Source organism: Centruroides vittatus, unplaced genomic scaffold, assembly GCF_030686945.1.
Source record: "Centruroides vittatus isolate TY-2023 unplaced genomic scaffold, ASM3068694v2 contig_150, whole genome shotgun sequence".
Taxonomy (NCBI): domain Eukaryota; kingdom Metazoa; phylum Arthropoda; class Arachnida; order Scorpiones; family Buthidae; genus Centruroides; species Centruroides vittatus.
In genome coordinates this window covers 1,077,141-1,092,075 of record NW_027120928.1, presented here as the reverse complement: position 1 = coordinate 1,092,075, position 14,935 = coordinate 1,077,141, and the positions used below count along the sequence as shown (strand labels likewise).

Below are 14,935 nucleotides of genomic sequence, written 5' to 3'. Positions count from 1 at the left end.
TGAATTTGCCGACTAGAACGCGGTCGGTTAACTGGGGGTCGGATAATCGATGTTTTACTGTACTTTCAACAGCTTTAGCCACCATCCTCAGGTGAAAAAGAAATTGAATACAATTAATTTTCGAACATTTGGCTTTCAAACAGACTTTTTCAAATTATCCAAGGCACATGGATGGAATGCAGAACAAATTGAAATGAAAATTTTTCAAAGATATTTCAGTTTAATTTCAATTTGTCCTGCATTCCATTCACGTGCCTTGGATAATTTGAAAAAGTTTATTCGAAAGCTGAATGTTTGGAAATTAATTGTATCTGATTTCTTTCTCACCTGAGAATAGTGGCTATAAGCTATCAAAAGTACTAGTACAGTAGAGCATCAATTATCCGACCCCCGATTAACCGACTGCATTCTAGTCGGCAAATTCAAACGTTTGCTAGTGATGTGATGCTACAATATTTGGTTATGTCTTGGCTACTTTAATATTATTTTTGTTAAATTTTTGCATGTTTTAACTGGCAGCACTGGCTCGACCATGAAAGGGAGGCTAGTATTTAAACCAGGCCTAATACACTATACTAATAATGTATTTTTTCATACTTTTTGGTTATCCGACTTTTCAGTTATCCGACCAATCCCAGTCCCCAATTAAGTCGGATAATCGATGCTCTACTGTATGTCTTAATTACAAATCATGATTGTAATTTTGCAACACTGCAGTGTTAATTATTTTATTTGATTGTTGGCATGAAGTGTCTTTTTATGATCAACATGTTATGTATGACGAATATCTATTGCTTGATTTAAATGTTAATTCTATAAAGTAATAATGAAAAAGAAAATTTGGTTGCAAATTTTTAACAAATTGATTATGAAAAGATAAACAAACGTCAACAGCCAACCCGATATATTAAAGCAAGAAACCAACCAAAGCTAAATTTTCGGGCTGGAATCTGCTATATTAATAATAAATTGAGAGATAATATAGCCGATAATTCTTATTAATATAGCCGATTCCAGCCCGAAAATTTGGCTTTGGTTGGTTTATTGATTATGAAAAGTTAATTCTTCTAATATAGCCTTAATCCTTCCAGTTAATTTCTTTCACGTTTGTTCTAACGTGAAAGAAATTAACTGGAAGGATTAAGGCTATATTAGAAGAAGTACATTCATCCAGTATGTTTGATTGATGTGAGTTGGAATGAAAAGTTAAATTTAATTGTAAGAAATTATATTTTCTCAGAAAGGTTTATAAAGTAATAAAATCAATATGTTTGAGATATATTTTTAATCACAGACAATATTTAAAAAAATTTAAAAACAGGATTTCGAGATGAACAAATTCCTAAAAATGTTTTCTACATGTCAAGATAAAATAAAGTGTTTGCAAAGCTATTTTTGGTATAAATTTCAGTTAAAGGATACAGTGAGTCATTGTTCTGAAATTGAGAAATTATTATCAGATTATCTTGGAAACAGTCCAAGATAAATCTGTGTTGAGTCATTTTATTATCAAAAATGATAAAGATTTCTTTATATAACATTAATGACTCAACATAGATTTAATTTGGTAATAACATGACTCAACATTATATTTCGTGTAAGAAAGTAACATATCTTTCAGTTTATTAGATAATTTTTCAAAAAATCCTTTAATTGTAGGAAATTATATCTTTTCAGAAAGACTTACAATTATCTTACTTTAAATAAAAATTATATGGAGAATTAATGTTATTTTTAATGTGTCAACTAAAGGATTTTAATGATAACATTGTATTTCATGATATTTTTTATTTTTTTCATGTCTTGCAGATTTTTTTTTATAAATACAATATTTTCTGTAAATACTAATTTATTAAAAACTAAGGTTTTTCAGTGATACAATATAGTGTTTTTTATAAATTGTTAAATAGTTTGCTGTTAGTGTTGTATAATTTACTAAAAACAGTTAAGTTATAAATTGTTTCTGTAAAATGTTTTCAGGTGGTTCAAGTAAAGGTCGCACAAAACCATTTTGTGCATGGTGTGAAGATAATAAGAAAGATCTGAAATATTGTTTAAATACTGGACAAGGACGTAAGGATTTTTGCTCTGACACATGTATGGCAGAATATAAGAAAGCTTATATAAAGGTAATTTATTTAAATATTTATTTTCATTTAAAAATAATGTATTTTAAAAAATATATTATTTGTTAAAATGCTTAAAAATCTTTCATATATAATTAATGCTTTAGATTACAAACTGATATGATTGGCTCAAGAATAAAAATTCAAAAATTTCAGATATAAACAAATTATTAAAATTTACTAGAAGAAATTTTACACCTTTATGAGAATTTTTGTTTGAAATTCTTAATTTGTTTTTGTAATTATTACACATTAAAGCATGTTGAAATAAAGGAAATAATTTTGTTTGAAACTCCTATAATATATATTTGAACTAAAGATTTCCTTTGAGAAATTTATTTTACAGTTATTAACTTTTCACAAATCTTCCACTCCAGATTTCTCCTTCCTGGATCAATAGCACACTCTCCTTATACTAAGTACAGTAGAGAGTCGTTAATCAGAATCGCCGGTAATCGGAACGATTTTCAGTCGGACTGTGTTGTGCTGAATGGAACGTTTTTGATACTAGATTTACTTCTAAAGTATAATTTTTATGCAGGGCTTAAAGTGACTCTCTTTTTTAGCTTTTTTTCATAGCTCCTCTCTTTTTTAGCTTTTTCTGAGAAAAACACACTTTTTTAGCTTTTTTCACTTTCCATGTGAATTTTTTTTTTCATAAATGCGCTCAAGAGCGAAATACTGACCGGCACGTCCCCGTATGCCTTATGTACCGTGCGCGACATGATAAGGCACTGTCGTATACACATGTAGTGTACTACATTTATATAGACTAACAAAACGAGGAGCTTTCCAAAGCTTGATATTCTGCACAAGCTGTAGGGATTTGCACGTGGGTTCTCCTTGCTTGTATCCTTGTGAAATACTGATCTCCGCGGCGCTTCGATATAATCACGTTGCATTAAGACATAAGTACACTTCTAGTTCGGTGTTAAGAGTGATTTTTATACAGCATTATTTTTAGCATTTGTATTTATTTAAGCGCAGTGGACAAAAGAAAGAAATAGATTTTATTTAATACTAACAGTAGAAACTCATGTTTTAGCAACGGAAAATTGTATAGAACCCAATACTTTCTGAAGTAAGTTGCTAAGCAAACTTCTTCCCAACCGCCTGCTATTCTTTAGCTTAAACGATGACATTATTCATTTTTGACTACCGTAGAAAAACCGAAAATGATGATTGTTGAGCGAAAATAAATTTGATTTCTACTGTAACCCCGCATTTCTTTATGCAGCGCTCGAGAAGTGCTTTACAGCGAACACACTGAAACTGGTTTCTAATTGGCCAACATTGCTCGCGACGTCATTTCGCTACATTCTCGCTGCATAAAGAAACGCGGCCTTATTATTAAATAAAACGTTGTAGGACACTCGTTTCAAAGCTGGTATCTTTCTAGCACTCTGTAAAATTAAAGATCGAGCAAATCTCGTGCCAGGAAATACAAGATTTTAAACTAATACCCTAAATATTAATAACTTCTGTAGAGACAATCTTTAGACAAAGACAAAAGTTTGGTTTTAAGTGGGTGCTTATATATTAAGTATGCACTATGGTTTTCTGCATTCTAACGGTGTCCTTCATTTTCCATTTCGACAGAAATTATAAAACTCGTCACGCGCATGCGCATTCGAACAGCTGCGGTCACTCTGGCACCAAATTAAAAAATTAATTTGTAAATATTTAGCGTCGAAAAACCGCTATTTTCACTTTAATCTAGCTTTTTGATATGCTTCTAGTCGAACTCAGTCAAAAAATTAATTTAATTATAATTTATTGAAGATTTTAATATTTTAATATTAGAAAGTAATTAGCATAAATTACATGGTGTCATGTCTCATCTTCACTCCTGTTCAAGTTTATTGTCCTATACACGCACCAATGTTCGTTTTTACTTCTGCTGGGGTTTTATTTCAACCTCGACCGTTTGGTTACGCAAAGTGGGGAGACGGACGTCACGTGACCGCGTACCTGACTTTTTACACGTTTCCTTACCTCAAAAGAAACTTATATTTTTTCTCAGTTTTAATTATTATTAATTAACATTTTTGATGGATTTTTATATCTTTGTATTATCTAAAGTTGCAGATATAAATGCGTAAAACTTTATTTAAAAAATTGTTTTTCTTATATTTTAAAATTCAAAAATAAATTAAATATCGGAAATGCTAAACTATAAGTACAGTGTGTTTTACATTATCATTGCGAACAGATACAGCCAATTATTTTATAAACGTATTTATTATTTTAATTTTTATAAATTATTTAATTTGATGCAACGTGATCAATTAATTACTGTGGTGCGTTAACATGGGCGTAGCCAGGAAGGGGCATGGGTGGGCATGCCCCCTCCAGTTAACTTGGTGCCCCTCCCCAGAAAATTACAGCCTCTACTAGGCCCCCATAACAAACTCTGGCTACACCAATGCATGTTAATTAATATGGAGGCGAGACTCGATTCAATTACTTTTTTATTTCAGACATTAATTACAGTGTTATTTTAATGTAATTTTATACATAATGTATGTTTATTATAATTAATAAATCTATATAGGAATAATATCTGTGTCTAATAAAACAAAGTGGTTATAAAAATAAAAAGCGTGCGTTCCATCTCGATCTTTTGTAAGCGAAATTTTATGATTTTAATTTTTTAAAAATGAGATTTTTATTTATAATTTCTGTAATTTGATCTATAACAGCAAAAAACTAAACTTATCAAATATCAACTTTCTGTAAATAATTTCATCATTTACTTATTAATGTCAGATTTGTTAAATTTCATGGGATTGTATTATTTTTCAACTTCAGGGTAGTAGAAAGCTTTGTATATTTTCTCCCGTGAAAGTAATAGACTCTGCCGGTTCCCCACTGTGAAGGACAACAAACTGCTAAATGTTTAATTACATTGTTTTCATAAACTCTCTTCTCTGTCAGTTGTGGGTCGAATGACTAACAAATTGTTTTATTGTATTCAGGGGAATAGATTTGGAGACTAGTATTACCAGTAATGAATTCTGTAATTTTATTTTTAATCATTTAAAAAATATTGATAAAATTACCAAATAAATGATTGGGTCACAATTACTAGTGGTATTGCTATATAACAGACATGGGCAAATGTGACTCCGAGAGCCGCATGCGGCTCTTTTTGAGTTTTATGTGGCTCTTGGTGAAAGTGTTAATTTCTGCTTTTTATTATTATTTTTACAGTTTTATTTCCACAATTTTGTGAAAATATGTTTATTAAAAAAATTCAATACTTGTTTTATATTATATAATAAAATCGAGGTACAGAACTGCAGTACAGAATAAAAAAGTACAGAACTGCGGCTCCCGTGCATTTTGCAAAACCTACATTTTGGCTCCCACTGAACTTTTGCTTGCCCACCCCTACTATATAATGAACATGCAACCCACTGATTCTGCCAGAAGTTGTTTTTTTTTCTTTAATTACATTTTTTTTATGAAGAAATCAAAAAATGTACCTTGAAATAAATGGCATTTGAAATTTGGCATGTTATATGGAAATACATTCTGGTAGTTAGGTTACTATTCCATTTGCTTTGCTGTGTAACAGTGGGAATTCTGTACGGGGCACATGAAAACTTAATGCGGGCCTGTTCTGGCTTAATGCAGTCTTACTGGTCACTTTTCTGGAGTATAAACTCAGCCTAACTATTTTCATATTTAATCTTATCAGTCCACTTAATAATCAATCTAATATCATATGCAATGTTATTGATACAAAATATGTGTGCATTTGTGTGTGTTTTTTTAATAACGCCTGTTTTCGTTCATTTTAACACTATTAGCTTTTTTAGCTTTTTTTCAGTGTGAACTCTCTTTTCTCACTTTTTTTTATTGCCACGACTGCTTTAAGCCCTGTTTATGTTTTTATATTCTTCAATATATTTATTTTGTTTGTACAAAATGAAGAAATAATTTTTAACGATAAGATAGCCTCAATTATTATAAAAATTTTCGTTAGGCTTAAAATCGACGAAAATTCAACACAAAGCGACATGTAACAGAGAAAAATTTGAACATCGAACAGGTTAATATGTTTTTTTGTACATAATCAGTAATCGGAACAAATCACTAATCTGAACAACCCCAGTCCCCAATTGATTCTGATTTTCGACTCTCTGCTGTATATCAGATTTTGTAGTTACTATTAAGTCAAATAATCAATATGATTTTGGATGATGATATTTTACAAGATATTAAATAACTCACTACTCACCACACTGGAATTACTTCAAAAAATTATGTACACAGAACCTTTTTATGGTGAGATAACGCATAAATATTGACAAACATATGTTTTTGAAGGGCCCCTTCTGGGCTCTGCATCAGGTTACAAAACATTTGTAGCTGGATGTTCGATTGCTGTTAAATATCAGTTCGATTCGCATGTTGTTTAAATATCAGTTTGATTGTAGGTTTGAAAGGATTTACAAAACACCACGTTGCGCATACATGACAAGTCAGCCTGTCCGTGTATAATGGGTGACTAGAGTGTGCTGTGAATTAACTCTTGTCAGGCCAATGACAGAACCATCTCCTCTTTAAAATTTATGCACATGCTGGTGACGGAGGATTTAAAGATGTGCATAGCCTCCAACCATTTCAGGTGTTCAATGAGAGGTGCATTGTGGAGGAGATTTGCCTGGGTGAAGTTTGCTACTATGTCTGAATTTGTTACATAAGTAGTGAGGGCCATGGAGGTTTTCCTGTGATGAATATCTGTTTAATGTTCTTGTATTTTGACGTCCATGGATTGTTTAGTAGAGCCTATATATATCAGGCCCCTATTGCACCTATTATCCCTTAAAGCAGCGGTTGGGGAACTGGGGTACATTACCCCAAATGGGGTAAAAATGAAATTATTGGGGGTAATAAGGAGTTTCTCCAAAACATAAAGAGTAAAAGTTTTCAATGAAATTATTGTGTTCCAAAATGATAATTTTATTTGGTTTGTCTATTATTTATTATTTTCATGATTCATTTTTAGTGTAAAATGATTCAATAAATAATGTTTAATTTAAATTTGTATCGATTTTCTCCTTTTCAAAATGAAGGTGGTAGTATTGAATTACACAAATATATTTTGGGGTAATGGCTAAAAAAGTTCCCCATCTCCTGCCTTAAGGGACACTATAGATTCTGAGGCATCTGCTGGGGTTAGGAGGGTCCTTCCCATTACATAGAATGTTGAAAATAGTAGGGCACCTCCTGAAAGCAAGACGTAGCTGGCACTTCCTGGCAACCTTGGTGTATAGAGATCTTAAGTACAGGTTGTATGTGATGGAGATTTGTTCTGTCTTCTGGTTGGTTATCAGCAGGCTGGTCCAATTCCCGTGTGTTTTCTGAATATATATGTTGATGATGATGTATCAGCCTGACAGGTGAAGATTGTTTCAGCCTATGTATACCTTTGTGATACCTGTGTTCAGTGGCTAAGCGGACTATACAGGGTGAGCCAATGAAAACGAAACGGCAGAGTGTTCGTGTTCGTCCAAGCAAATCGCTCGGACAGGTCGATTTTATTCTCGAGGGGACATCTTTTGCAATAAAGTTTTTGCGATTCTGAATACAACAGACAACAAAAATTTTAAAAACTCATTTATTTTGTATTAACTAAACAAACATTTGTTTCGAAAAAAATGTTTGTTTAGTTAATATTCAGATTCGCAAAAACTTTATTGCATAAGATGCCCCCTCGAGAATAAAATCGACCTGTCCAAGCGATTTGCTTGGACGAACATGAACACTCTGCCATTTCGTTTTCGTTGGCCCACCCTGTATATGCTAGTTCAGTATCATGAGCCTGGATGTTAGAAGAATATGTAAAGGCTCTAAAGGCTGCAGTCTTGTATGTAACTGGATTGCAGGACCCAGCAGGAATGTATGACGATGTAGATCTGGGTTTATGATATATCGAAGTGTGGATGCTCGAGCTTTCCACTTTAATGTTTATATCCAGAATGTGTACTTCAGAAGGGTTAGATTGCCCTATTTCCAGTGTCAACCCATAGGAGTTATTGTTAAAAGAATCAACCAAGATTGTTACATCCGGTGCAGTTTTCCAAAAAATGATGATGTCCTCAATATACCTTCTATACCAGGCATGGCCAACATATGGCCCACTTAATGAATTTATGCAGCCCGCGATTAATCTTTTAATAACAGCTATTTAACTTCCAATAATTGGTCAAATGGATTTGTGATACTTCTTTATTTTTTAAAAAAATTCCATTCCATTAGGGATTTACAACTTATGTACTCGCTATTTTTTTTTTTTTTTTTTTTTTTTTTTTTAATTCTGGCATTATCACACAGACACCAGAATTAAAAAAAATGATAAATTTAAAATATTAATATTTATCATAAAATAATAGCAAGGTTGAGGCCGAAGTTTTAATTTCTATCAGAGCTATCACTGAAGATTTTGAAATTTCGGAAGAACTTTTGTCAGTTGTTCCTACGAAAGACACAACAAAGGGAGATCTTTTCCGAGAGGTTAAAAAATGTATTTTGGAATACAATATTGACAGGAAAAAATTAGTGTAACAACAGATGGGTCACCAAATATGATTGGAAAAAATATTGGTCTCATAAAACAAATTGAAGACAAAATTTCTGAAATTGATCCAAATCAGAAAATTATACCCATACACTGTAAAGTACTATTTTTTTTAGTATCTTAGGAAACCGACTATAATTGTGGTCAGTAAAACTTCCGTTAACCTAACGGGTACTTTACACGGATTCGAGATTAGTTTGCCAGGCCTGGGCTTTTAAGCGTGCACCGAAAAATTAGTAATAACAACGATAAATATCAAGTCAAATCAAAAGTTCAAATATATTTAATTAGCAACTAGAACGTACTACGTACAAATATCAATAATTCCAAACAAAATTTATTAACGAAAATCAACAAGTCAACCTGACAATAAACTTAGCTTAACTTAATAGTAATTCCCCTTTGAAATTCGACAAATCAAATACTTAGCAACTATGAACAAAATCTCTTACTAATTAAAAGTCTATCCATCACCTCACTATACAAAGAAACTATTTCCTCAATCCTTTCGATATCGTCAAATCGTCAATCGAACTCCTCTTTAGCACCTTGGATCGTCCAATTATCAATCTGGACTTCTATCAGAAAATACTTTGCTTTCGAATTAACCTCGCTCTCACAGTCGCCTTGATTTGGAAATCACCTCTGTTTGGAACTCACCTCTCCTTCTTCGGTTAACGTACGGGTTTTATACTGTGAGGTGACGTCACACTTGAGCTGGGTTACTCCCCTTATTTACATACTTAGTTGCTAACATTAACTTTCTTTTCTGGCAGCTTTAAGTTTCCGACAAAGCTTATAAACCGTTTACAAAATATTTATCATAATTTTCTGGGATGTTTAAGACAGTTTATCAAGTATTTCTCTACTAGTGATTGTGGGGACGCCCCCCTCCATTTTTTTTCTGCGGACTGTTACTTCCGCCGGGCAGCGCAAGTGCGCAAGATGTTTCCTACGGCGCTTATTTCTCCGTGAGTTGTTTTATCTTCATTTTTCATTACTAACAAGAGAGTGGTGGGGAACCTTCGTCCTAAATAAACATAAGCCCCAAACAAAAGATAATAAAACAGAAATAATAATAAAATAAAAATAACGTTCGGACTCAGTTCCTTACAACACTGCATTATTCATCAACATGCATTATGAAAAATATTTTAAAAATTGATCATGTTATAAACATAGTTGTGAAATTAGTGAATTTCCTTCGATAAAAAGGATTAAAACACAGGCAATTTATTGCATTTTTTGAAGAACTAAATACCAGTTATTTAAATGTACTATATTACAATAAAATCTGTTGATTAAGCTTGGGAAAAGTTTTAAGACGTGTAGGATCTTCAAGAGGAAATAAAAATATTTTTAACACTTAAAGAAAATGAGGATTTTCGTGAATTATTAGACCCAAATTGGATTTGTGATTTAGCATTTGGATATTTCACACATTTTAACAAATTTAACATAAGTTTACATGGAAAAAAATTATATGCTCCTGATTTAATACAAAGGTTAAAATCTTTTCAAATGAAGCTTAGCCTTTTTTTCTAGAAACCTGGCTGAATGTAAATTTGATCATTTTCCAATGTTAGAGACCGTATCTTTAAATATTTCAAGAGAAAAGGTTAAAGAATTTAATGACAGATTTCGAGCAGCGATCTAATTGCTTTAAGAAAATTGATAAAACTTTATCTATTATCCGAAATCCAGTTTCTGTACATATAGATGACGTTCCTGTTGATGTACAATTAAAAATAATTAATTTACAATGTGATGAATTATTACTTGAGAAATATCGCGAAGAGCAAGAAAAATTGTGCAATTTTTATAAGCAATTAAATAATGGAAAATATGGAAATTTAAAAAAACTTGCCAAGAAATATTTAGTAATCTTCAGCTTAACTTGTATTTGTGAACAAACTTTTTCTTTAATGAATCTAAATAAAAGTACGACAAGATCAAGATTGAATGATTTACATTTGGATACTGTGTTAAGAATAGCTACTACAAGTATAGAGCCATATATTAAGAAAATAATAGGTGATACAAAGTGCCTCAACACGTCACATTAGTTTTTTTTTTTTTTGTTAATTTGTTGTACTAAAATTACTTTTTAAATTAATTTGTTTATAAATAAATGTACTTACGTTTATTTATAAACAAATTCAATAATAAAATTTTGTTTACTTAAATGAATCATTTTTGTATTTAATGTTTTTTAATTTTAATATTACATTCGACCTGTGAATAAAGTTTTCTTTCCAATTTGGCCCAGGGGCAAAAACTGTTGGCCACGCCTATCCTATACAATTGGATGTTGGGGAGGAATTGAGGGGAGGACCTTGCTCTCCAACTGCAGCACAACCATTTCACACAAGTCCCCAGAAACCAGGCTGCCCATGGGGACCCCTACCCTATGTGTAGATATTTGCGTTAAACTGGAGTACCAAATTGTAACAAATTAAGTGCACCATTTCTAGCACTTGGTTGTGTAATGCGTGGTTCCTGACAATTTCTGATATTTAAACAACATGCGAATCAAACTGATATTTAATGGTAATTGAACATCCATCTAGAAACAGTTTGGAACCTGATGCAGAGCCCAGAAGGTGTTCAAAAATGTTTGTTTGTTGATATTTATGCGTTATCACACCGTAAAAGGTTCTGTGTACGTAATTTTTTACAAGATATATTGTTTAGTGAAGTTCTTGGCTTGATGAAAACATTCATCCTATTGCTAATTCAAAGGATAAAATCTAAGTTGACAATAAAAATGAATCTTTCATTTAAAAAAAAAACAAAACAAAAAGATAATTGCTGGATTTCCAGTTAGAAATAAACAGGAACTAATTATCAACTTGATGATGAATACATACTATTTCAGTAATATGTAATTTCAATAAATGATTTATATTTAAAAATGTTTGTAATAAAAATTACAAACTTATTGAAAGATAAATCATTTAAGAATATTTTTGATGTTAACATTTTTTTCTCTCTCTTTTACTCTGATTCCAAAAGAATAGAAAGATCCTATGTTTCTAAAACATCATTAAACTATAAATGAATATTCAAATGAATGGAAATTACAGTTAGAATGCATATAAGAAAAATTTCATAAACATATCTCCTGAGTGTAATCAGACTGCACATATATATGTATCTCGGAATGTCCCAATACCACAAAAGCATCAATATTGGCCAGTAATGATATCAGGTATAAAAACTGGAAAACTTGCCAGCTGTTGCTGTTTAGTCTGTCACATTGCCTTCCAGGTGTTACAATACAATACCTTCTCAACAGTAAAAATAACTACTGCTGAGAAGGTATTGTACTGATTATAATGAAGACTGAGTTGGCCCAGAGCACCAATTAATATTTTGTTGCTTACTCCAGGGAATTGAATCCCTAATCTAGTTCAGGAGTCAATGTGTCAGTCAGTACTTCAGTTTACACTCATATGATGTTTTATATTATGTACAGTACACAAAAGAAGCCCCAGATCTATCACCCTGTTAATGGGCTTTGTGGCTACCATACATGGGATAGGAGTGACTAAGAAATTGTTGGTGAAGAGGTAAAACAGTGTCTTTACATTGAAAGATCTTTATTGTATTCATATTTTACTAATGTCTGTTCAAACAAATTCATACAAATTGTAGTTTATGTTAAACATCACCGATGGTCCAAGCTGATTAACAAACAAAAGTACTGCATGATGTTTAACTAAATATTTATTTTATAAATAAAGTGTATTAATTATTTTTATTAAGCTTATGAGTTATAATAGGACATATAATAACATATATATAGTAATGTAACCATCATCATCAGTTAAATGTTAATACTATTGAAAATTCTTGTGGATATGTTAGATATATGTCTGATTATAAGCACTAGAGTCATCAGAAGTATTTCACCAGTGGTTAATTGTCAAAGCCTTTGAATATCACTTTATAGATGTGTCAGTTATATGTATGACTTCGTTCTAGACTGCATATTATTCATTATTAAGCAACTTAGTATGTAGTACCTTGTAAACTTGCAGTCAAATTTTATTACTTTTGAATGTTGAACAACCTTGTTGACTTGTAAACTACGTTTGAACAACCTTGTAAACTTGCAGTCAAATTTTATTACTTTTGAACGTTTTTGTTCATGTTCAATGAACTTTCTCAAGAAAAAGCAAAACAAACGGTTAAAAGTAACTGTAAAATTCGAACTCAATACAAATGCAAAAAACGCACGGGCTTTTCGAATTTTTTTCGTTTGAAAGTAATAAAATTTGGCTGCAAGTTTACAAAGTAGTCATCGTAAATATGTATGACTATACAAATACTGTAAACATCAGAAGTATTCCACTAATAGGTGAATATGAACTCATTTAAACATTACTCAAGAATGCGTTCATTACACAAGTAATCATGTTTTTACTTTGTAATAACCTGAATTGTATTTATCTTTATTTTTAAAAATTATTGTGTTATTGTAGATGTAATATTGAAGAGGAATCACTAATATCCTATTCACACTGTATATTTTAAGCCAGCTTAAGGTATGAAATATGAATGGAACTGACTTAATGTTAAACCAGTTTAACTACCAACAACCAGCTCAGCTTAAATTGCTTTCTCAAAGAAGCTTAAGTCGCTTCAAGCTTTCCTCAAGGTCCGCCGCTAGTTCAAAAATAATGGCGGAAGCAGATGTACAAATGTTCGAACAAACGATACTCTTCTCTGTTAGCATGTATGTGCTGCTTCAGTACAAGAAGTTTAAATAATAATAATAATATAAATTTCTGTTGTGAATCCATTCTTATCACAGTTCTGTCACTAAAGTGATATACTGGTAAGCATTGAGAGAATTGTGCTGCCAATGACAACGACATCACTGATAATAAATGTTAATAATTCCTAACTAGTGTCTTATGCATTTTAAATAAGTTATTGATATTTTAAATTACTAAATATTGATTAATTTATGATGATTTATCAAAAATAAGCAAAAGTTTGATTTTATTTAAAATGTAATAATGAGTACACCCACTTGAGGGCTAAGCAAATAATTTGCTTTAATTACCTAGTGTGAACAAGTAGTTAATCTTGTTTTTGGCAATGCGACTTAACTTAATCCTGCTTAAAATGTGCAGTGTGAATAGTGTGATGGTGTGATTTGAAATGCATTTATATTAGAAAGAAACTAAGAAAAAATACATCAAATGCTAGCATACTTGGTTTGTTATGGTTCTAGACAACTGAAATTCAGAATAGAAGATCTGTACCAAAATCACTTGGTTTACGAATTAAGAAAGGACAGAATAAGCACTTCCATTTCAATTTCTGACTCAGCTTCCAAATCTAGTTTTGGAAACATGTCTTTAAAAAATGTAGAGATTCCAGATCTGATACCCAGGGAAAAGTATTGATACAGTATAAGTATCGACAGTATTGGGACATCCCTATATGTACCAATGAGCAACTCAAAGGAAAATATTTTTGTATAGTTCAATTATTCGTTTTTAAGCTTTTTAACGTTTGAAGATTTATGAACGTGATTAACTGGAGTAATTAAGGTTGTATTGGATGAATTAAGCTTTTATATTGTTTTGTGATAATAAAATAAATAAAAATTGGTTTACATTACTTATATGAATTAATACATTGTACATTATTTTTATAGCATTACCAAGATTTTCAAATGAGTTTTTGTGCTGCAATTTGAAAAACATTGTAGGCCTATAAATTTCCACTGTCATCCGTTCGTTCATCTGTCTTTCTTTAATCTTGAGAATGGAATTAGATACAGGAAATCTGAGACAGATATGGAATCCTTAGGGGCAGGAGGCTCCAATTGACTTCCTTTAAACCAGAAGTCATGTTATTTCAATTCAAAAGGTTTCCCCTGAAAGCAGTTAATAGATGATCAGCACGAGTCTATCGTTAAAGGAAAACTGTGATGTACAGGGGCAAGCCTCTACTAATTTGAGATAGATATATTTTAAATGAAATAAAATATATCTGTGATTAAAAATACGATTAAAAATTTCAGCTCAGCATTGTGATGATCTTGCAATAAATAATCGCTCGTTTTCTTTGTATTGAATTATTACAAAATTGAATTAAGAAGTTTGTTTATTAATGGATTAAGTAATAATTGGATAAATATTTTATGATTGAACACAACATAAATTTTTGGATTTTTAATAATTACTATCTTATTTCTGAG

The 14,935-nt window shown here is 31.3% G+C and overlaps 1 protein-coding gene across 3 annotated transcripts in view; it reads left to right on the top strand.

Moving 5' to 3' along the window:
• Positions 1-14,935, top strand: part of Scm (Polycomb protein Scm) — a 117,393-nt gene that overhangs the window by 43,577 nt on the left and 58,881 nt on the right. For all 3 annotated transcript variants that reach the window (XM_067262618.1, XM_067262617.1, XM_067262619.1), the window contains exon 3: positions 1,981-2,129. In XM_067262618.1, the coding sequence (XP_067118719.1) occupies positions 1,981-2,129 (149 nt within the window). The remainder of the gene's footprint in view (positions 1-1,980; positions 2,130-14,935) is intronic.